The sequence below is a fragment of the Eucalyptus grandis genome, chromosome 11, assembly GCF_016545825.1.
Source record: "Eucalyptus grandis isolate ANBG69807.140 chromosome 11, ASM1654582v1, whole genome shotgun sequence".
Classification (NCBI taxonomy): Eukaryota; Viridiplantae; Streptophyta; class Magnoliopsida; order Myrtales; family Myrtaceae; genus Eucalyptus; species Eucalyptus grandis.
Window position 1 is genome coordinate 22,573,634 of NC_052622.1, and position 24,095 is coordinate 22,597,728.

Genomic DNA, 24,095 nt, shown 5'->3' on the forward strand with positions numbered 1-24,095 from the left:
TATTAGTAGCGATGCTTTTAGTAATGCCGCGTCAACAAAGAGGAATCTTTACATGCTCCGGGCACATGTGCCCTCGAGCATTGATGCCGAGAGTTGATGAAGGAAGGCACCGATCACTAATTTCACGACCCATAAGGAAGGCACGGATCATGCTAAGAGATGCTGGAAACAAAGTTGAGCACAACCAGAAAACAAAGGAAACAGGGGCTGTGAATCGAGTTTAGCTATTAGAAACTGAGCCATCGCTATGAGGTATCCAGGAGAACAGCCATCCAGTTAAACTGCTGCTGTGTGAATGCAGCAGAACTCATACAAATCATTCCGCAGCTAAAAAACCGGACACGGCACGTCGGCAAACAAGTGCACCGGGCTCAAAGTTTGAGCTTTTTCCCAATTCGCGGGGGAAGTCGCCTTGCAGAGTCCCGCAGTCTCGTCAGTGGACTTGCTCCGACTGTGAATCCATCTTCCAAATCACACGCTCCCTTGGCACATGGACCCTCCAATTCTCTGCTCATAGCAATCTGCAAGAAGCAACGAACGGGGGTTAATCGCGACACGAAGAGAATTTAAAAGGTCATTGCGCAAATCATCAAAGTTCCAGCATCTGCAGATGATTCTAGGCTCTCGAGTCATGTCTTCTGTGACCGATTATTGGCACAAGAAGATTCCGTTGGACGGAAAAACCCCAAATGGTTCTCAATTACTTAAACAAATTTAAGGGATCAAAGCTGTACTCGAAGAAAATTCATAGAAGCGATCATTAGGTTCAGGGTAAAACCGTGATCGGACACACGAGGACGATGTAGGAGTTACCGAACTCAAGAACTGAATGAGCCGTTCAGAGAGCTAACTAACTCCATCGATTCGATGTGAGCATTCTTGAGATCCTCTCAACCATGGTCATTAAGGATGAGAGGACTTTAAATTAAGAATGCTAAAGAACTAGATTCTCAGAAATACACCATTTCAAATCCTACCAAAAGAAGAAACCTCCTACCAAAAAAGAAGAAACCACGATGTTAGAAAAAGCAAGATCAAGACACGGCTAAACGGAAAAAGAAGATCCCATATTGCGCGTATTCGACTCGCTAAAGTTCATCTTCCACGTGGAAACTATAAAAAAAAAAACACACGTCCTCGTTCATCAAACAAATCATTCCTTTTCTTCATCAGGATCTCAGTCCAATCCGTCTTTAAACAAGAGTTATGTCTTTTATAGTTGCAGGAAGCTATAATATCCTCCGACAGATCACCGACCTGTCCTTGCTTTCTTAGGTTCCTAGTTCCTGAAGTTCTACTGAGTTTCGCATCAGTCACACGTACAAGCAGTCAAAACGCGAGGTTAAACTAAACAAAACGAAAAGGGTCATCAAACTGCAAGGCATGAAGGCGGTGGCACGATAAACGGGGACCATGAAAACTCGAGATCGAGGTGTACTCACTCATCGTAGCGACAAATCGACCGAGGACGGCTTCAAGTCGAGCCGCCCAAGAACGGAGGAAGCGACGCGAGCAGTTGCAGGCGCGAGGAAATGGATAGGAATTGGAGAGCGAGAGAGGAAAAGCTCGAGAGGATAAGGATGGGAAGGGGGCGCATTTTGCGGTGGAAATTGGAAGGTAGGGACATGGCGTGCTGGCAAGAATCCGAGGAGACAGGAGAGCAACCGCAACAGGACCTAGACTTACAGTTGTCGGAGAAACTTTAAAAAGGCTCAGTTAATAAAAATTTGAAGACAAAAAGCTTCTTTTACGAAAATAAATGATGTAAAATATATATTTTAAAGTAATTGCTAATCTTGTTCGAAATAATTATTCAATGAAAAATATTATTATTATCAACATCAATTTATCAATTTATGTATATAAATTTTCTTGAATGATGAAATATTTTCATTTTCATTTATTCCTTTCAAGCGATATAAATAATATTTTCTTTTTTTGTTATTTTCCAAAGCAAAATAAATAAATGATTTTTCTCAAAAACAAACTTATAAATGATTTAACGTGAAATCATGCACTAAGTCAATTTATTCATATAGTTTTTGACAAATGCGACTTTACAATCGTGTAATACTTCTAGTTTGGTAAGAAGAGACTTCTCAAGATGCTCACACTAGTACAAACTTAACGACAAAAGGAAGGGTAAGTATTGCATGTTTTCGGCGCATGCGAGTTAAATTGACAAATTGTTAAATGATATGTATTCTTATGGCTCACCTCATCAAAGGCACAAAGTCAAAGTGCACAAGTCTTTTTCTTTTAGTAGATTTTCTTTTGTCGCAATTATGTCCTGTGACGGACGGAAAGAAGTCCGGCAAAAAAAATAATTGGGAAGCTTGTCATCTAATAACGTGAGTGATCGAATTACATCAAGTCAAGGACATATACTATATTTAAAATACTCTCTCATTAGAGTGATTCGTGCTTCAAAAAAAAAAAAAAATATTTGATATCTTTGACTCATGCCAAGCATGGCTCATGCGATCGTTGATAAGGCTAGATCAGAGATAATCAAGAAGATAAGATGATTATTTTTTTACACTTTAAAAATTATGTGCATAGCTTTGAATGATTTGACATATTGGCGTTTCCTACTTTCTAAAAATTTAGAGTATTCAGTAATGAACAAAATCAAGTCCGAGAGATCCAACAAAGAAAGCTAGAGTTGTTCAGAGGAAAAGTCACTTCGCATAGGGCAAAAAATGGGAACTGCTTGAGAATTTGGACATGACATGTTGTTCCGTATTGACCGTTTTATGTAGACGCTACCAAAAAGCGGCTAATAAATTTCTTGTCTGGTAAAGTGTTAGGTAAGTTGTCGGCTCTTGTATTTAAATTGTCAAGGCTTATTTTGATTGTTTATAGATTCCCAATAATTTCATAAATCATTGTCTTCTTTTGCATAACTTCCAAAACGTTGAAATTATCAAACTCTTTTATGAAATCACCGATCCTAATTTGAGCAAGTTATATTTTTTTTTAATTAAATTATAGTATAGATAATCGTATTTTATTGGAGTCACGTACTAATGTTTTATGTGGTCAATTGCAAATTGCCCGCTTTTCCTAATGCCATGTCAATTGATCCGTTTTCTTTTGAGCCACCACCAATTTCTATCTCTTATGAAAGTAATAACTAGTTTTACACTATCAACTTTCGTTTTGATCACCAACTAGCGTTGATTAGGTCATTTTTTTATAAACAACCTTTCCAAAAACTTTTGCCTACTTTATTGAATTTACCATCTCTCACATGAAGTTACTAATCATATTGGAATTACTTGTCAAACTTTTTTTCAATGAAGTCACCAACAAGATCAACAATTCTCATTTGCACCCCGATTCACTTAATCGACTTTGGAATAATCAATTTAAAGAATGAGAATACCACAATGGTTGGGAAACTTTGATCACAAACAAATCAAGTCATCTCATTTGAAGCAATTATTACGGATCGATTTTTAAAACTTTAGAGTTGAGTGAAGAAAAAACAATGATATCGGACCAATAAAACAATTTCTAAAAAGTCACGTAAAACAGTGTTTTGCTAAGAAATCGTGATAGAACGAGCTTAAATCTGACACAATGTCACTTAGGATATCTAGGGAGAGATATTGAAAGAAAAGCCGGACGCCTATCTTGTGCTTCTAGAGATCTAGACACAGGGCAAAAGATTCACGAGATGTGGAAATTGCACTGTGAAGATTCTTAAGCAAGTGCGTATCCGAAAGCAAATAATATCAGGCCGAACGCATGGAGTGGAAGTAACTTCACGTCGTCTCTGTATTGTCAATCCATGGACGCAAAAGTTAGGGGTCATGAAAGTGGAGCGATAAGAAATCTCCATCACCAATCCCTTTCAACAGAGAATCATGGAGTCCCAGCTTTCCCTTGCATTATCCCCGCTTTTTAAATGTTTACATGGGTTCCTGCTTTTCCCACGCTCTTCCATGGATGAAGATTTCAGGTGGTCCAAACAAGATTCGAGGTGCTACATCTTACCGTGACTGGATTAAGCAATTCGTGCTTTCCCGATAAGTTCTCCGGTGGAAAGGTAGGCAACGGCTCTCTGGAAGCAGTACAACCATTCCGGATTAAGCCATTCGTGCTTTCGATAAGTTCTCCGGTTGAAAGGTAGGTAACGGCTATCTAGAAGCGGTACAACCATTCTGGCAAGATTTGAAAAAGGGGGAAGATTCGGTCGATACATCCCCACGAAAGATCTTCCCAGATGAACGTGTTCCTTGAAGTTTCGGTTCATGCTGACTTCTCCAACACCCGTACCGACAATCACATCGACATTTCACAGGTCACGCCGCCCTGATAACAGCGCGATTAGCTGCATTGTTTGACAATATCAAAGCTTCTGATGCACAATAGACCGAGATACTTGAATTCACCATCATGAAAATAATATTCTAACCTACTATTTTTTATGCCACCCGACTGCACATGAAAGAACGAATATCCTATGCTCACATGTTTCCAGTGCTTTGATCAATATATTTTAGTGTCCTTGACTTCAACAACACCAGCAACATTTGCATGATGTTACTGTGGCGGAGAATAAAATTAGTAAAGCTTCCAACACAAAACTCTGCATTGTCTGACCCATCCCCTTGTTGCACTGTAGAAACCGAAAAGGTTTACAGCACACTACTTTCCCATCAATAAAAAGTAACTTAGACTAAAAAGAAATTGTAAGCATAAATCAGACACATCTGTAGAGATGTGATCAACCACGCAATCCCAGAGTCGGTAGATTAATAGCACTCTCACAGACTGTCTTGCTACACAAATTCAGATGACCATCTTCCGCAAACTCAACAGCTTAACAAGTATGCCAACTTTGAATAAGAGACTAGCTGTTGCAAATTCATTATAATGGTCTTCCCCCTCCTTTTTGTAAATGCAAGTTTAATTGAATAGTACGTGAATTCCAGTAAATTTCATCCCATGATCACCTGCAAGCTCTTCCTTTACAGGCTTTCAAATCTCGGGACAATTCAGCATACAGAAAACCTTATACCCTACTCCTACAGCTAACAAGTAGGTCTACTGCTTGAAGAAACTGTGAGAATGTGAATGTAGTAAATTTGAAATACAATTAAAGCTAATGCGCAAACAAGAAAACCTTGTCCCTGCTGATTGAGACAAAATTTAAGACAAAGGAAAGCTACAGGCGAAATGAGAATCTAACATACAGCACATAACTCAAGCTAAGTTTCTGTTCTTAAGCCAAAGCATCTGACTCAAAGCATCTTCAACAAAGGGCTTAACGAATCCCAAAGACATACAGGGGGTGCATGTTTGACACAAGCCAAGACACATATAGGGCTGAAGGGATCATGCACACACAAAGTGGAAAAAAGAAAAAAAAAAAAAGCCATGCCAGGGTCAGACGAACAGCTTAGACCAAAACCATTCCTGTGCCATCAATCAACAAATTCACATCATGGGGATTTCATTTCACATGACTAAAAGCAGGTTGAGAATTCAGATTGATATCTCATACCAACCAAATTAATAGAGAAAAGATCAAGATCAGTCAAGACTTCATATCCAAAACTGAGTGAAGCCACAGTACATAAGTACTGATTGGCTTCAAGTGCAGGTCAAGTGACCAAGCACTAGTCCATTAGACCAAAGCCTAAACCGCGCCACAAGGTCATGATCCTCCAGAACCAACCTCCATCTTTAAGCCCAAGGCCACGTGTAACCCACACCAAAGTCTCAACTACCTCAATATGGGATCCAAGCCCCACATCTTAAAATTAGGAAAATAATGTAAAAACTCAAAACTAGCTATTCAAAATTGGAAGAATTGATATGAACCTCCATATTGAAATACTATAAGATGAATTTCATCGATTACAATTACAGATCTGCACGACTGTCATGTTTTTATTCAAGTAATGACAGGTAAAAAAGAGAAAGTGCCTAAAGTTCTTATGGATTAAACCATCCAACATTTTGATGCATCCTTCCCCTGTTCATTGCATGGTCTACTCTATGGTGAAAAGATTAAATGATGGAATCTTCCCTTCACTGGTTATCCAGATCTAATTCTCTTCTGAATGGATTTACCATCTGATCTAGATTCCCCCTCGGAGGAAGCTTCCACAGACCTAGTAACAGAGCTGGAGAGATCAGCATAGAGATCAACCACTCTTCTGATATTGTTATTCAGCTCTCTAATCAGACCTACATTCCTGCTCAAGTTATCCGGGATCTTCGACTCGTGATTTAGGTTAATCTCGTTGATCAGTAATCTATTCTGATCCAATATGCCCTGAACCTGAAGAAAGCTCTTTTGGAACATCTTAAGCATCTTGGCATCAACCGGCGTTCCATTACCTAAGCCTGAAAATGTCACCTTCCATTTCAGTTGTTCTCAAACTGGAACAATTTACAACAACACCTGAAACAAAGATGATACGAAGAGTAAGAACAATAAAACAAAAAAACCCTCAGAGCAAGGCAAAATTCGGTCTCAGGCCAAAAATATTGATAATGGATGGAGTGCTCAACCATTTTGTGGATGCTGAAAAAGTTGTAACTCCAGAAATTATATCACATCTTCACTATGCCACACCATATTAAAGAGAAGTTTTTATGGGTTTTTCCTACTTTTACCCTGCAATTCAGCTGCTATCTTAATTCCATCCACCCATTTGCCAGAAAAGTCAATGGTAAATAGGGGAAGGCGAGACAGACAGTATAATGAACTCGAATGACTTCAACTTTTCTGTTTCCTTGCTGTGCAGAAAATGGCTCGAACGAAAAACAAAAGCCGACCTTATAAAAGCAGACACAAAAAGCCTCTATGCAATTAGCACCACTGCCCAAGAAAGAAAATCACCAGCTTTCCAGGTGAATCGTTGCAATTTTCAGCTCTCGTGTCTCATTTACTTCGTAATTAATTTAAAGGGTGGAAAAAATTAAAGGGTGGAAAAAGAAAGGTGGCAAGAGGCAAAAAAGAAAGAAAAACAGAAAAGTTGAGGCCTGCGAATCATAGCCCTTTCTTCCTCCTTAATTTATATGCAACAGCACCACCCAAAGGAACCTTCCAACTATTTCTCTCAAGTCCCACGTTGAGTCCTTTTCTCGGAGCGACGAATCTTCATCCGCCTTAGATCCCGAAAGAAAGGGCAGGGCGAGTCGTCGTCAAGCGTTGACGAACTCGCGAAGACCCCGACACCCCCCAAGAGAAACTAACAAGGACCCAGAATTCGCGAAGACGCAGACCAAGGCAAATCACCAGCCACGATAACATCGCGAGCAAGCTGCGAACTTGCGAAGCGGGGGAAAAGAAGAAGCACCGCGGCAGTGGAGCCGAGGAGCGCGATGAATTAAAGATTGATTCCACGGCGCCGGTGCGGTTGCCTTACCTCGAAACTGCGCCCCCGTTGCCCCACGCGGCATTGTCGGCGACGGATTTGAGCAGGGAAAGTCAATGCGTCGATGGTCCCTGCGAATTTTCCTGAGAAAGTAGAGAGAGCAGGAGAGAGAGAGAGGGAGAGAGAGAACCGAGCGTTAAATCGAGCGCAGGGTCAGAAATCCACGAAAGGAACGTGTAGAGAGAGAGAGAGAGAGAGAGATTTTGTCGACGCTCGCTCGTTCTGGTCGGAGAGCGAAATTCATTGGCTTGGAGTGTACTTTACTCTTTTAGGCCGTTTTGCACCGTCAGCACCATTAATGATAAAATATTTTTTATTTTCTAAGCATCATTTTGCATACTAAGAAAAACAAGCCGGTATTATATTTGATTGCTTCACGAGTATCTCGAAATCACTTGCCGACAAAACTCATTCCATCTTAATAAAACGCATCTGCTTTATCACAAGACGAAATTAAGAGAAATCATTGCAATGGAAGTAACGACTATTGAATGGATGAGAGCTTTTATTGTTTTATTTATATTTTTACTTCTCTTTTCTTAAAGTAATTTCATTTTCGTGGGGAAAAAAGTGATATGAGAGTCGACATAGATGTTGGTGCGTTCACTAACGAAAGCCGACTTTGAACACATGAGATGAGCTAAGACCTCATAAAAATTTAATATGCCGGTTCTTTAAACGATTTACCAGATGATCGCCAAACAGCTATGAGCCACTCGACTCACCATGCATATTTGATGTGCTTATGAAATTCTATTCACCTAAACCCATCACATGCTTGCGCATCTATCCAAAATTTGAGTAGAATTTGATTCATATCTTTTATTCATTTTCTAGTTAAACGGTGACAAAATGGTATTCACGATTAAGGATAATTGAATTCAAGATGGAGTCAATTCTCAATTTGTGGGATTGGGAGTTGCTCATGATCCCGAATTCACTCGGGAACTACGTATCTTTTTTTTCCCCAGCTCCCCCTCTCTCTATACGTAAATGGGTATGCTCCCTACCTATCAATCCGGAAAGAACAAAAGCATTTCGGTTACTAGAGTTTCCTCTGTTACTGTGGCCCTTAAGATTTGATTGAATTCCATCCCTCGTGCACCCACGAAGAGTGATTTCTAACTTTGTAATCACAACATTCGGTAACTTCTTAAATCCATAATGCAAGGTCACTGTATTTACTCGTGCCTTTTAGCTTTCTAGAAAGTCATCCCCAAGGTCCCAAACACAAACAGGCATGCAATGCTTGCTGAGACAAAGACAAAAAAAAATCAAGAGGAAAGAGGATTCCCAGTTAACCATACTTAGTTATATATTATTCGTTGTTACTTAAATTATGGCGTGAGCGTGAGGGAGGTATGAGCATTGTGTGACCGAGACTTAGAGAAGTGAGAATGATAGGTGTGAGCAACAAGCGCGTGTTACTTAATTTAAGTAAGAAAATAATGAGAATTAGGATTTTGGAAAATTAGAATAATAAGAATTAAAAAAATCAGTTTGATTTGGGTGGTGGCCAACACCTAGAATTAAAACCGATATTCATCGGTTCCAAACTTCAAGAATTAGGGTTGCTAAAAATCTTAGCCGATGCGATATGATTCTTTTATTTCGCCCCTATTCACAATCACAACTACATCACTCCAATTACTCATAGGCTATTTATATTATTATTTTAGGTTTAGTTTGTTTAGTAAAAAAAAGATGATTTGAAAAAATATTTTATTAAAAATAATCCCTTATATTACTTTTATAAAAATGAATCAAAACTATTTTTACTATTGATTGATATGTTTAGATATAGATTGTCGTCGAAAATATTTTTTAATTAATTATTTTAAGTTATACAATCAATAATTTCGAAAAAGATATTATTTAATTATTTATTTTTTACAAAATAAACGGAATTTAAGAAGCAATCTATAGCTCATATAATCCTTTAACAAAAAAGAAAAAGAAAAGGTCCGATGCACTGACCTCAGTTCATCTCGCCACCTCGTGCACTTGCTCTCGAGTACTTGGGGCCCACCTCTAAAGCAAAAAAAAAATGTAACAGGTCGACCTCCACCTCTCCCCCCGCCACTCGCCACCTCCTCGCCTCCGTGAATTTTCCCGGCAAAACACTTCTCTCTCATCGCCGCCAGACGCCGCACTCTCTCTCCGCATGCCCTCTCCATCTCATGGACTCCATCGCCTCCTCCGCGCTCGAGGAAATCTGCCCGCCGGCGCCGCCGGTCTCCCTCCCCGTCCTCTGGTCCAGGCTCGCGCCCCTCGCCGCCGGCGGCCTCGACCTCTCGCCGGGCGTCAAGGCCTCCGTCTGGGCCGCCCTGCTGGGAACCCTAGCTCGAGTTCCGCGCCCGCGGCCGCGCCCTCGCCCCGGCCGACGGAATCCGGCGGGTCGAGGACGCGGAGGAGAAGGCGGATTTGAAAGGTCGTCGCCAGCGAGCCTGCGCGACGTCTTTGCCGGGCTCTACGACGCAGCTCGCCACGGCGAACATCAAAGGCAATCAGCGCCGGGTTCTCGAGCGTTTGGCTCTCGGCAGGTTAGTTCTTTCTTTAGCTATTCTTGCGCGGCTGTATAAGCACATTGGCTAGTTCATATGGTACGCAAATGTCTGTGCACATCGCAAAGTTGCGGCAGTCGTGTAAATGGCGCATCTTTTGTTTTAAATCAAGGACAAGGGCGTTAGAAGTTCTGCAACTTCTGCTCAAACTGCATTCAATTCTTAAAACAATGCATTGAAGTCCCATAAGTTGAATTTTTTTTTTTTTGAAGTATGGCTATTAGAACCATGGCTTCTAAGAAAACCAAAACAGTGCCTTGTCCAAAATTTTGTTTGAAGCGCCACCGTGTCGCTCCATTGACAAGTACATTTGCTTGCCTATTCATGCAGAAAGCGCTCGATTGCCGTTTGGGTTATTTTGAGGCAATCATAAGCCAATCAGCTCTGAATTGACTTCACTAGAAGCTATGCCAACTCTTTGCCTCATGTTTCTTATACTCACCATCCCTCTTTCGTGTAAAAGACAAGGCCAAAGGCCAAATATGAACTCAAAATAATATTATGCTGTGTAAAAACTCCTACTCGATCACTAAATAGCATAGGAATCAATTATGTAGGTGGAAAGTTGTTACGTCACATATCAGAGTCCAAAGCAAAATTTGCTATCCAATCAGTGCAAGAATTTCCTTCTCCGTACACATGAGAAAGCCTCATGCGATCGAAATGCTAAAGCAGATCTTGGATATGAGGAATAAGACTATCTGCAAAAGAAGTTTACTTATATCTCAGTCCAATTTTGGGCGAAATGGAACTTCACGGAAGGGTCATTTTGAACAAATAGTTTGAAAATGATGTCATTACTCTCAGTGAAGTAGATGCTTTTCCCTCAGTCAATCTCGAGTTTGCCTTAGTCAATCATTTCCGACAGCCACATAGGAAGAGAAATGATTAAAATGAGCCATCCAGTTTGGAAAAACAGACGGAACTGATGAGGAGATTTGATTGCACAATTTTCACAAGCTTTAGGACATGAATTAACTATTGGAAATCTTTTAGGACTTGGTTGCACTTAAATGTAAGCATTAGGATTTTATGCACCTATCCCATTTGTCATTAACAGTTATGATGTTTACTAGTTGCAATGGCTGTGCTCAGGATGAGAGGAGTGACTCAGAGTCAGCTTTGTAAGGAATTCGACATGGGCGGGAAGTACATGTTCTATATACTAAAAAGTCTCGAGTCTCGAGGCTTAATTATGAAGCATTCAGCTCTGCGTACGAACCAGAACCTTGGTGCTGAGGGAGAGTCTAGAACAGTTCAAGTGTGACGACTAATGTGTTATACTTGTATAGATACGCAAAGCAATTAGGCCTGCAACAAAAATTTGAAATTACCAGGGATGAAGAGCAGACTTATGAGGGTTTTGAAGATTCTGGTGAAACTTTCGTGGGTGAAGAATGTTTGCCTGGAGATTATGCTAAAGAAAATGTGGTTGTGAAGGATTATCTACCAGCAATGAAAGCTATATGTGACAAACTTGAAGCCACAGAAGGCATGCCATATCTGAAGTTTTGTGGCAGAAATTTACTACCCAATTTCTTTATATATTACATACCGTTGCACTGATTTGATTGTATCGAACCTTCTTTTTATTCAAGGTTCTGTCGTCTCAGATATCAAGCATCTTGGTTATCATGGAGCACCTTCAGCCCATAAGGCTTGGAGAAATGTAATTTGCAACCATTGTCGCGCTTTATCATTGCTACTTGAATGGAGTTACTGGTGAAAATGGTGGTGGTAAAATTCCTCTAATATTCCTCAATTTCTTGTTCCCAGATTTGTCGGCGATTGAAGGATGCTCATTTGGTGGAGGAATTTGAGGCAAAAGTGAATGGGAAGGTGATAATGACATCTAAGTTGGATTGCACTTTCATTGACTATGTTTGCTTGAACAGACACACACACACACACACACACACACACACACACACACACACACACACACATTCCAATGTTTGCTTGAAGGCAAGGTGTTAGTTTGGTTTGTTGCTGGAAATAGGTTATTCTGCATGTTTTAGTTTTACCATTCTACCAGTAAAGATATCTGCATATGTTTTACAAAGAAATTGATTGAATGATCTAAGTTGGATTTCTATTGCTTTTCATGCCCATTACCTCTTCCAGCTTTTAGTTTGAGGTTGGCATGGAGGTGAACAGTGCAAAGCTCCCTCTTTTCTATTGTTAGCGCAAGTATCCATGAAATGTAACTTGATGAATAGTTCAAACTGTCCTTTGCAGGTTCAGAAATGCTTGCGGTTGCTGAAGAATTTCCCTCCAGAAAGTATTGAGCCAGAAAAGAGTGATCAGGGTGAAGAGTTTCTAAACTTTGGGAGGAGATCTCTTGTTACTGAGCAAACTATAGAGCTTCCTATTGAGCATCAAAGTTTTGACATGATTGATGCTGAAGGACCTAAGGGGCTAGTGATGAAGGAGTGTCCTGTACTTTCCTCTTTCTTTTGAGAAGCTTCTTATTATGTTTTCACATTGATAATTTGCCGTGGTTATGATTCCTGACGGGAACTTCAATTCATCTGGAGAATAGTTCGATGCACTGAGAAAAAGGATTAGAGGAAAGGAAAAAGGGATTTACGGTGCGTTCGGGTAATCATTCTGCTTCCCGAAACAATGTTTAGAAATGGTCATTTTTTTTTTTCAAAATTCTGTAGACGAAGTTTCTAAATATTCAAAGTCAAGTTTGGTAATTGTACAAAATTCCGTTACTGAATAGAAATGCATTTGATACGATTCTCAAATTTTTTTTGTGACTTAGAATTTCTTTTTCTTTTAATAATTTTTATTGCATTTTCCTTTTTTTCTTTTTTCTTCTTCTTTAGCTTCTTCCCTCTAGCCCGAGCCTTGCTGGTGGTTGGGCCTCATCGAGGCCGGCCGAGGTTGCCAGCCCTGTCTAGTCGGTGGGCCGGCCATCGCCGAGGCCGGCAAGGCTTTGGTGAGGTTGGTAGCCTTGCCTGGTCGGGTCGTCCCATCACCGAGGCCGGCCCGCAGCAGGAAGAAGAAGAAGAAGAAGAAGAAGAAGAAAAGGAAAAAAGAAAAGAAAAGTGGGGAAAAAAAAGAAAAAGAAAGGCTTAATTTTGGAGTTATTCTTAGGAACAAAGAAGCAATTTTTTTTTTTTTTTTTTAAAACTTTTTGATTCTTTACAAATCTACTCCCGAGAATAAAATTTGTTCCCGGGAACAAAAAAGTTACCAAACAGATTTCTGTTCTTATTTTGTTTTGGGGAACAAAAGAATAGAATTAGACATTGCTTGGCACATTATTACATATGCCCTTAGCTACTCTTATACACAAATTGTTTCAGTACATCTCACATCTTGTTTTCAACAGGCATGCAAGAGGCTTGGTATTGGCAGTAAACAGAACCACAGTCGGCTTCTTAACATGTTTACTAGATCTGGGATACATCTTGAGGCTCAAAATAGTAAGAAAGGTTTGTTTATCGAGCCTGGACCCCAAAAACTTTGATAAGGTTTCGGCTGATGCATTTGCATTGGAGGTAAATAATGTTGATGGTGGCAGTGGAAATTCCAAAGCTAGACCTGGTTGACAAAGTAGCTCCATATTTACCAGAGAATTTTACCTCAGCTTCTGAAGACCCTTTGTTAAGCTGAATAGCACGAAACTTTATCAGAGCTTCCTCATGGAAATAAAGAAGGTATAGAGGCTGACGATGTGCTTGCCTTAGTGGTTGAACCCAAACTTTCAATTAGTCCATCAACCTGAAGTTTCTGGTCTAGATTCAGAAGTTGACTTAGTGGTTTTGCCAAATGAAAAAGCATTGTCCCTTCTGAGCCAAGTCCTCCTTCTTCTTCGAGATCTCGTAAATCAGAATTACACCAGAGGTATCCATGTTTATCCTTGACTGCTGATGGTGCTAGGGAGGGAGCAGAGGATATTGGAAAAAGTGCAGGTCTTGTCCTCAATCTTTTCTGAGGCTTAGTACGAATCTATTTTATATTTTCTCTGATGACAAATATATAATTGGAGTTGTTTTCCATTGTATTCTGCAGAGGAGAAGTTTGTCTTGAGAGCGGAACTTTATAGGTGGCTTAGAATTTCGAGAAGGATAAGTGCACAACAATGGACAGGAAGACTATAGATCGCATAGTAAACAAGCTACAGAAGCAAGGGAAGTGCAAATGTGCTCATTTGGAGGTCCCAGCTGTCACAAATAGGCGTATCCGCAGCATTCAGGTGGTTCTTCATCCATCTGTCAAAATTTATCTCTCAACTGATCAGTGAAATCCATGACAGAATGAGGTCCTTTGAGATGCTAAGTCGTGGCCATGGCTCATCAAATCAGAAGAACAAGCAATCTGTTCCTGTGCTTGACAGTGTTGAAAGGATTCAGAGTTGTATATATTCTGATGTGGCTGCTACCAAATCAGAAGCAATGCGTGCTAATGGATTTGTGTTGGCAAAGATGGTCCGTGCTAAGCTGTTGCATTTGCTTTCTTTGGGATTATTCGCACTCTGCTTCTGGTCGTGATCATGATTTTGTGCCTACATCAACAAGTGATGCAAACAATCCTCATAGCAGCTGTAGACTGTTTTCTCTAGATGAGGCTATTAAAGCCATTCCACTGGAGTTATTCTTGCAGATTGCAGGTTCGCTCAGAAGTTTGATGACAATTAACAAATGTACAAAGAGGCTTTTGTCTCGCGGATCTTCCTGATGAGGAATACAGGGTACTAATGGATACTCAGGCAACAGGGAGACTATCTGTGATCATTGATATCTTACGGAGGTTGAAGGTATATTAACTCTTGGACCGTGTGTTCCTACAACTAGTTTTTTATTTGTGGGGACAGAAACATGAACATCGCCCACAATTTATATTCTGAAGTTATGTTTGCATGTGGGTGATGTCCATAATTGCATGTTTGAATAATGGAGGACCATCCGCATAGATGCTAGTCTACGTTGTTTCATTGTTGGTCCTGATTGGTTCTTAGTGAAGAGTATGGCCATAACCACAGCAAACTAAGCTTTATCTCCTTTTTGGGGTTTTATGTACCATTTTACTTGACTGCTGTCTTTTCTAACTGCACTCCTCCATGTCCTTTTAGGCTTCCCCTACCCTTTTTCGTTCGAGTGTCCATCTTCTACTTGTATATCAGCCTTGGAGTTCTCTAAGGTCTTGATTGCATGGGTCCAGACAACTCAAATGACATTTTTCATTTGGTCCTCACTTGGGGCCAAGCCACCTTTTCTCTTATGAATTCATTTTCAGTTGTCTTTTCTTTCTCACGTGTCCAGCAAGACATCTTCATTCTACTACGCATTTTGTGCACGAATTGGCATTTGTTGGTCACATAGAACACCAGCCTCATTTGTAAATCTTTCTTCTGGGCTATCCTTCAACTCTAGATCTGTGAATACATAGAAATATGAGCAAAAGCTGTATTCATATACTGATCCTGAGAAAGTTCTTGTCTATGATACAAATTAAGTGCGCATAACTTTTTAGGACTGTTCACTGCTTTAACTCCTCAGACTTCTATAGCCAGATTGCATGGTTGCTTTGAACAATCAATGGGACCTGCTCGATCCTTCTGAACTGAAATGCAAATTTTCACTTTGAAGTCTCCCTCCATTTGAAGTTAATGTGCATTTAAAATATTCTGAATGTTATAAGGTCCTAACCAATAATTTATTACGTAGTTGATCAGACTGGTGAATTATGGGCATAGGGAGGATGGAGTCAAGGTTCCACATGCAGTTTTAACGGATGCACTGGAGCTTAAGCCTTACATTGAGGAGCCACTGTCAAGTGTTGCAAAGCCAATGAGTCTTGTATCTCTTGATCTCCGCCCTCGCATAAGACACGATTTCTTTTTATCAAACAGAGGTGCTGTTGATGAATACTGGCATACTCTGGAATATTGTTATGCTGCTACAGATCCAAGGGCTGGCTATACATGCATTTCCTGGATCTGCTGTTCATGAAGTACTCTCTCTCTCTCTCTCTCTCTCTCTCTCTCTCTCTCTCTCAGGCTTAAGCTCTTACAAAGAAATGGAATGCAATGTTATTTTGGTTTTTTTCCCTCGTCAATGATGGTCCTTACTAGAGACTAGCTTTTGCATAGCAGCTTGCATTTGTAAGCTACTGATTCCTAGGACATTTAGCATCTCTCAAATGGTCAATGCTGTAACAAAGGGGGAGTGTCTGATGATGGGATACTTAAATTTTGCAGGTCTTTTTCCCGTTCATGGGCCTCAGTTCGGGTTATGACAGCTGAGCAACGAGCTGAACTTCTCAAGCGCATTGTGATGGATGCCAAACAGAAACTTCCATACCATGAATGTGAGAAGATTGCAAAGGATCTCAATCTTACCTTAGAACAGGTGATTATCCCATCTATTCTGTATCAACTTTCTATCTTGCTCCACTTATTTTATATGTCTATACGTATACCTGCCGGTTCATATTTTTCTTCCAATTTGGCCTGACACATAACACATAAACATCATTCCATTCAATCAAATCTCAACAGAAAAATTTCTTACATATAATTTTGCATCACTAGTTTTTTTCCTCTCATCAGGTGCTTCGAGTCTATTATGATAGGCGCCGCGTCTTAATAGATTTTATGGCACTCAAAATGTGTCCCACAAACGAAAAGAGATCTTCAGAAGAGGTGCTGTCAGGGAAGGGTGGAATTGGTGTACTGACCGAACTTGGCCATGGTAACAATGATCTACCATCTGATAGTGCTGAATAGCTTATTGAAGAGCAGGTTAAGTTCTTACCTTCATTAGACAAACCTGGATTTCAAAGTCAAGATGGTGAACTCGTTGATTGCTTGGAAGAGCCTAGGCCAAATGAAGGAGTTGAAGGGTGCTCTTCCAGAACTAGCCAGCATGAGCCTACAGGGATGAGAACAGCACGGCAACGAAGGTTCTTGTGGTCGGATGAATCAGATAGGTAAGTGGGTTCAGAAGAAAGGTTACCTCCGCAATCTGTAGTTGACTGTGTGGAAAGCACTGGTACTTTGTAGTTGCTTGCCTGATTTCTCTACCAACCGTCAATTACTTTGTGGCAGCTTACTGGATCTGCTAACAAGATTTTACTGCCCCAGTGAATTTTTTAATTTTAGAAGGTAGTGAATAGAAATAATGCTTCGAACGGGTCCTATTGAAACTGGGTGTATAGAGACAGTAGTTACTCCATTTGTTGCATACATCCAGAGGATAACTCAAGCCTGAGAGCTGAATTATTTATTTTAAGTACTTGAGGAAGTGGTTTGGCAAATATAGTCATTGAAGTTTTGTCAAGCTTATAGATGGACGATATTGAACTTTGCCTTTTCCACAAGTTTTTGTGGGAGGCATTAGCGATTGGCAGCCTTCCATTGGTGGTAGCATTGTAATATTCTCTTCATATTTGATACTTGGTTTCTTTTGTTAAATCCCTTATAATGTTCTTGAATGTGTTTTTTCACCTTTTGAACTCACTAGCATATCTCTTCAGGCAACTGGTCATCCTCTATGCAAGAAACCGAGCATTTGTTGGGGCAAAATTTCACAGGACAGATTGGGCTTCCTAAGCCTTGCACCCCAAGTACCTGTGGCAAGCGAATGGCATCTCTTTAACAAAAGTGATGTTTTTAGGAAGTCTTTTAATGAGGCTCTGTAACTTGCTTAGTGAACGATATATCAAACACCTGCAGAAGAGTCAAGAAAAGCAATGTGATGATGGACAACTTGTGCGAAGTATAGTTGAGCTTGGTCACAGTGCTGATTTCTCTACCATATCCCAACTCACTGAGCATAATGCTTTTAAGGAAGATCGATGGGATGACTTTAGTGCTGAACCCATCAACACAGTGCTTGAGGAGGTTCTCCAGTGCAAGAGGATGAATAAGTTGGAGGTCTCTAAAAGTATTTGGTTCTAGCACTAAGGAATGGTCTGATCTAAATATTGGTTCCCAGCATGTAAGTGGTAGCTTCTTGCTTATGCGTTGTATTTCCTCTATTAGAGAAAGAAAAATGAGTGATTAAACTCCCAACCCAGTTGCATATTGAAGCACTTTTCCAGTGGCGTATCCACACAAACTTTGGGTAACATCTGCCAGTGTGTTAAACTTGCTCCATCATTCATAGATTCCTTTGCTTGCTTCAGTTTAGTTTGCTTCTTTTTGAAGGCTTTCATTCTACTCATTACCGTCCTTTTTGGTGCCTAAGCAATTGTTCCATGTTAGTTTTGTGCTGTCAGGTGATTTGTTTGCTATACTTTGAATAATTTGCTTTACTCACAGGATTCCCAAGTTTTGGGATATGTTTCTTCTGCTAATACCCATAAGGATAGCCAGAAGAAAACAGGTGGCCAGAATAAGGGTACTCTCCAGATCTAAGTCCAGCTGCCGCCGTCTTCAACGGAAATTTGTCAGGCTTTGGAATGATGGGCATGTCAGTGGACATATATGTGAATATTGGTTGTTTAAATGTTGTAGAGCCGTTCCGGCTTGCTTTGAACTCAACAGCAACCGAAGTGCCAAGTCTTTTTGGCAGAATCTCTTCGGCGAATATTTCAACATGATCTTTTTTCAGCCTTTAGTTATCTCAGAGAGAAAAATCCTGGTAAATCATTCTTGTTTTAATAATTCCTCATTATTGATGAGATCATTTTACTTTTTACATTGATTTTCTTAAATACATTGTTCTAGTTTTCTTACTAATATGCAATTACTTAGTTGCTCTCACTGAATATTTGCTTTGTCGGTGCCATTTATGGACCCTTCCACACAATTACTTGGTTTCTGGAGATTATTCGTAATCTGCTACCTTTACATAGCATGTTCTGCCTTGTCTGAATATCACTTATTCTCTGGAATCTACAATGGATGTGCTTTCCAGTCCTATAACTAGTTGAAGGCATTGATCAGTCATGTGCCTTAATTTTGGCATAGGAATCAGGAATTCATTCTAGCGCCATTGGTTGAGTACTGACATGTATCTGCCATTATGAGCTAGCTTCATTCCCAGAACTGGGGACTGATCTGACAGAATCTTTCGAATTTTGTTTATGTGGTTATTCCAGACTATTTAATAACACTTAGCACATCAGATGAATTCAGAAACTGCAGCTGGATCACCATCGTACACATGCTTAATTCTTTTAACTTGTTACGTATCAATCAACCTAAATTCTGCTCTTACTTCTAGCACAGAATGTGCTTGAGGAGGCCATAGGCATTTTTTAAAGCTTGGTGGTTACAAGATGTTTATTGTTGTAGCTGCCATTGACGCTTCAAAAAGTTCTGGCTCAATAACCAAAAGATTTATGCAGCACATTCATGTGAAGTTCATCCCCTTCTAAGCCTGTGGTGTAACTGAATACTTTTTAATGCTCTCACAGGTCATCAAGTAATCCCTTCCCTCTTTCTTTCCTTCCACTGCTTCCCATCTTAATGAATTTATAATGACACCCAGAGTGCTTGCTGAAGGAACTGAGGTCAAGTATGTTATGGGTGCATCAACGCTGATTATAAATTAGAATTCTCTTCATCTTTGGAAAGGAACTCTATGTTGGATGTTGCCACAATGTTTATAATGTCTAGTTATACGATTATCGTCTTGTATATCTAGGATGACTTTTCTATTACTTTTTTACTTTCCCTTTCCTTGTAGCTTTTCAATTGGATTTCTATTTGATGTGAATGCCTGAAACCTTTTAAAACATAAAAATGTTGAGATAGAGTCTTACCAGTATTATTTTTGTGAGTTTTAAAAACTCGAGATCTTTTTGTCTTTAAGTAAAATTCAACTATTTGTTTTCACATTTTCAAAGTTCTGGAGAATGCAGAACAGCTTCTTCTCCTGTGCTGAGAATAGACCCTTACCTTTTCCTTCTCTTGGCAGATTGGGGGTAGTGGAAGTCAACCGTTCACACTTTCTCAGAATTTTTGCACGACATTTCAAGTCTATGTTTCCAGCCAACACTGGAAAGAGAGTTGCTAAATTTTCAAGGTGGCTTCATGAAAGGGAAATTGATCTTGATAACGAAGAGTGTCCCTACAGATGATTTGCAATGCGGGGATACCGTCTACTTGTTTGCATTAGTATCTTCAGGTGAAATTTTTTCTCCCCGTCTTTGCCAGGAAGGTATTGGAGAAGCTGAAGAGTCTTGTTTGAAACGTAGAGCTGATGATAATGAATCTTACGGTGGCAGTAAATATAAGAAACTTAAGTCTACATCAGAATGTGAGGTAGTTTCGCGTAGGGAAAAGATTTCCTGGCATTATGGTATCTGTACAACGTGCTACAATATTAATGGCTAGCTCTCTGGAGCTGTTCAAAGGATGCAGAACTTCGTGCTGGACATCAGAGTATCCAAAACAATGATACTACATGCTCTATGTTGCTTCAGACAGAGAGCAATTCATCTAGTTCTGATTGTGTGAAGGAAATCGTCACTTCTGCCAACACTATTAACATTCAGGGCTTGCTAATGGAACAATCTGGGATTCTATGACAAGATATGCAAACGAAGTTAATTTTTCCCATACTGTTCTCGAACAGGGAAGTGTCATTGATCCTAATGTCTTCAGAGTTTTTGTATGGTGCAATTCATATAGCTGGTGATCAAGGACTGAGCATGAGAGAAATTTCAGATGTCGTAGATATGCCTGGTATGTTGGTTTTCTTGTTCTCATCTAGATAATTATCCATAAAACACTATTTGATGAAATTTGTTTATAATCTCCTATTGTTTTACATCGTTTTGTGTTCCTCCTCCCAGGGCTAACTACGCCAGAACTTCTTATTGAAGTGCTGCACGTTGTTTAAACAGCATTAAGGTATACTGTTTTAAAGCAAATCTGGAACTGTGCATTCCCTTTCAAGAGTTTCTTTACGCTGTTTTTTCAGCAGCAATGTGGCTGGGAATTAGTGATCTTTCCTTTGTGTGAGCAGCAATTTGGCTGAAATTATTGATCTTTCCTTTTTGTATCTCTTCCTTGGCATCTCCTTCTAGTGTCTTGTCTGATAATAGTTGCCTGACAATGGTAGTAAAGTAGACCAAAGCTGAATTTCACCGATTTGCCAAGTTATATTTTGGCTGCACATGGATATTCATTTCATAAGCGAACAATCACATGGGATCTTATTGGTTTGTAAAGAGCTGGTTGCAAATTTATTTATGCAATAAATACTTTAGTTTAGGAATATTTCTCTACTAGACCAGAAGAACCTTAAATTAGGAATAAAAGCTGCAGCGTAAGAAATGAACCTGGTGTTTGCCCTGTCACAATGTTGGTGTATTTCAAACTATGTACTTCTGATACTCTAATGCTGTTGAACAGGTCAATTCTTTTGACTCTGTTACGTGTTGTTGAACTCTGTATCGTCGTTCAAATATTTCTTGACGTCAATCACTGGTTCGTCAAGACCGAAAAAGAACTATGCGTCAATGGAGTCATTAATGAGGATTGAAGAAGATCACCTTTGTCCTCCCAAGAATGATGATCTGTTTGAGTGATAATTCTGAGAGAGAAACAATCACAAATATTGATCAAATGCATAAAATTACCATCCTTAATCTTCCTGAAGAAAGTAGACGTATCTGCACAGTTCAAATGGTACATGTGCTGAAGAGCCTATGGAGGGAGAAGTCAATCTGCCAAGAGGCACACTTGAGATTGATAGCTCCACCACCTGGCAGGTTATGTGCCCATATTGCCTTGGATTAATGGAGATGGAACTGTCAACAGACTTGTATACAGGGCACTTGTCCGCGCGTCCCTCGGTATTGTGATGTTTAATCCTGGGATATTGGAGGTACGAGCTTTCTTGGAGTTCTTTTCCTCCTTTACCAAACCTTGCCTTAGTTACTGCACTTCTTTTTTACTTCAGTCTGCCATTTGTGTTATGGCAACTCCTTCCATCCATTGTAACTTCAGCTCATTTTTAGTTATGCTTTTAATGTTAGCTGTTGCCATATAAGTCTTTTTGCAAGGAGAGTGAAGCCACCGACTTAATTAGTTCACTACGTCATTTTTTTTTTACCCTTGTAGTTCTTGTGAGACGTTTGTTTTTGGCTTGAAGTTTAGTTGACAGCTTGTGAGGGGACTGTCATTTGAAGTTTGTTGTTGAGATTCTTGGTTCTAACTTTGTCTCCTCCAATCTGGCAGGGATGAGATAATTGGCCGATTGGATGTTTCTAAACCCTCAGGTATGCACTTATAAACATTCAAATTAGCCCACAATAAATGTGGAGGTACCTTATCTGTCTGAACCCCTATGGAAAAAGAATATAACATATGGAGTTTGAGATGATAGTTGGCCCCCTCAAATTTTGAGAATAAATTCTAAAAGTATAATCAGGAGTTGGTAAAAAGAGATTGCCATTTCCAACTAATTGTCATATTTTGATGGAAGGAGATTCTCATATGACAAATTTGCAAAACATGTAATTAAGAATGCTGCTTCAGTATTTGTGGGTTATTTGCATGCATGGATGCAATTTTTTGCAGTCAATGGTCTGTGAGACTATGGTTGACCCTTGTAAATGAAGGTTTGGCTATTATTCTTTGTTTATGTTGTCATCTGGATAGACTGTTAGTGCATCTCCTTGGCACTCTTTTGTGGGCTGTGGTTGGGTTGACTAGTGTCAAAACTGTTGACGTGATACAAGTAGAAGTTGGGTGATCAAATGCATGTTTCATTTCTTAATTGGCGAGATTTTCTCTGTAGCTCATGTCCTTTGAAAGGCATCTGCCTGATTTGAGAAACGTCTGGTGCACCCTTTTGCCATGTTGAGATTGGGCAACATTGTTTTTATAGCAGTTATTTTCTCGTTTGTACAGAAGTAATTCTTGGAAACCTTTCTGCAGAGCTGTAGAAAATTGTTAGAGCTGATGGTTCTGGATAAACACCTCATTGTCAGGAAGATGAATCAAACTCTGGGCTCTGAGCCTCCTCGTGTCATGAGGTCTCTTCTTGGTGACCATTTCAGAAAATCGAAGTTCATCTGCCGTGAGCATTTCTTTGCTAATCCAATGAGCGCGTCACTATTATGATGATGTTGTACTCCGTTGTATCTGTAGCTACCTCTGCCAAAGAGAATAGTAACAAGATTAGTCAGTGGACTTCGCATGACCTTGCGAGTGTTTACCTTTATTTGTTCTCACCTTTTTTGATTTTTGTAGATCTCTCACATGTGTATAGCGGTATAGCTAAGTATACTAATGTGCTTCATCTCTGGCAGAGAGACCTTTTGCTAAGCCGTCTATCTGGATGATGGCTTTCAAGCATGTATGTATTTGTTAAGATTGATGTCGATGTTAGCCTAGCAATTACATATCGATCCTTACCCTTTATTCGTTGCATGTTCCCAAAATAAAGCAAAAAATAAAAATAAAATAATAAAAAAGAGAAAAAATCATCTAGAATGGAGTAGTAAAGCTTTTGTCCAACTCTTCATGAGAGCGAGAGTGAGAGTGAGTGAGACAGAGTGATGTCTGAAATGAGAGATAGAGAAAGAGACAACCTCATGTCTTCCTCGAATGTAGGGATATTCCATTTAGAATAAAGTTGTAAATCTTTTGTCCAATTCTTCTTACCTAATTTTTTCTTCTAGTGATGATAGTCTTTTCTATTGCTCTAAGTTTGCTATGACCACATCTCAAAATTAGATTATTATACAGTTTATTGAAGGCAGAGTCAAATTCACGATTCTTAGAAACTTCAGCAGCTCATGAAGTTGTCTGAAAAAATAATTAGATTCACTTTTTTGGGACAAATCTTTTTCCCCTCTTTCTTTTGACTTCAATCGTGACAAATTACTGTTCTTTTTAAAAATAGTCAAGGCCCACGGCCACAGAACCCGGTTATGTGGAGGCTAATGAAATACCTTACCAAGTCCTACAAATTGGTGAAGTCAATTCTCCGGCCCCGACTTGATATAGTTTTGCACGCCATTGGTGGTATCATATATGTTGAACATAAATAAAGGAAAAAAGTTATCCTATTAAAGTTGTTACAAAAAATATATATATCATCTATGTCGAGTTTGGGATCTAATGGCAATGGACAGAATAATAATATCTTAAGACTTTTATGGACAATAATTGAATTGTATAGCCATGGAAACTGAAATATTTGGCACCATG

At 39.7% G+C, this 24,095-nt stretch overlaps 3 protein-coding genes, 1 long non-coding RNA gene and 1 pseudogene across 4 annotated transcripts; 3 read left to right on the forward strand and 2 right to left on the reverse strand.

Annotated features, from left to right (window-relative positions):
* Positions 1-384: 384 nt before the first annotated feature.
* Positions 385-1,502, reverse strand: LOC120289332. The gene is made up of 2 exons (XR_005547256.1): positions 1,443-1,502; positions 385-521 (listed from the first exon to the last, which is right to left on the reverse strand). It is a non-coding gene; the product is annotated as an uncharacterized LOC120289332 (long non-coding RNA).
* Positions 1,503-6,017: 4,515 nt separating this feature from the next.
* Positions 6,018-6,383, reverse strand: LOC120290022 (annotated as a pseudogene).
* A 4,662-nt stretch (positions 6,384-11,045) lies between these two features.
* On the forward strand, positions 11,046-14,424 carry LOC120289835 (the record flags this gene model as incomplete). Its single annotated transcript, XM_039305191.1, is given in 9 exon segments — positions 11,046-11,217; positions 11,220-11,456; positions 11,563-11,633; positions 11,741-11,803; positions 12,203-12,403; positions 13,317-13,410; positions 13,859-13,890; positions 14,034-14,194; positions 14,196-14,424. Coding segments are annotated over 9 exon segments (1,260 nt in total), but the record flags the coding sequence as incomplete, so codon positions are not given.
* A 7-nt stretch (positions 14,425-14,431) lies between these two features.
* LOC120289836 lies at positions 14,432-16,110 on the forward strand (the record flags this gene model as incomplete). Its single annotated transcript, XM_039305192.1, is given in 5 exon segments — positions 14,432-14,637; positions 14,639-14,735; positions 15,646-15,894; positions 15,896-15,931; positions 16,102-16,110. Coding segments are annotated over 5 exon segments (597 nt in total), but the record flags the coding sequence as incomplete, so codon positions are not given.
* Positions 16,111-17,606: 1,496 nt separating this feature from the next.
* LOC120289837 lies at positions 17,607-23,024 on the forward strand. The gene is given in 17 exon segments (XM_039305193.1): positions 17,607-17,872; positions 18,129-18,180; positions 18,243-18,321; positions 18,438-18,487; positions 18,489-18,564; positions 19,343-19,350; positions 19,846-19,901; positions 19,903-19,998; positions 20,000-20,212; positions 20,214-20,287; positions 20,426-20,532; positions 20,534-20,615; positions 20,726-20,763; positions 21,631-21,836; positions 22,116-22,143; positions 22,145-22,156; positions 22,818-23,024. Coding segments are annotated over 17 exon segments (1,629 nt in total). The 3' UTR covers positions 23,004-23,024.
* The last annotated feature ends 1,071 nt before the right edge of the window (positions 23,025-24,095 follow it).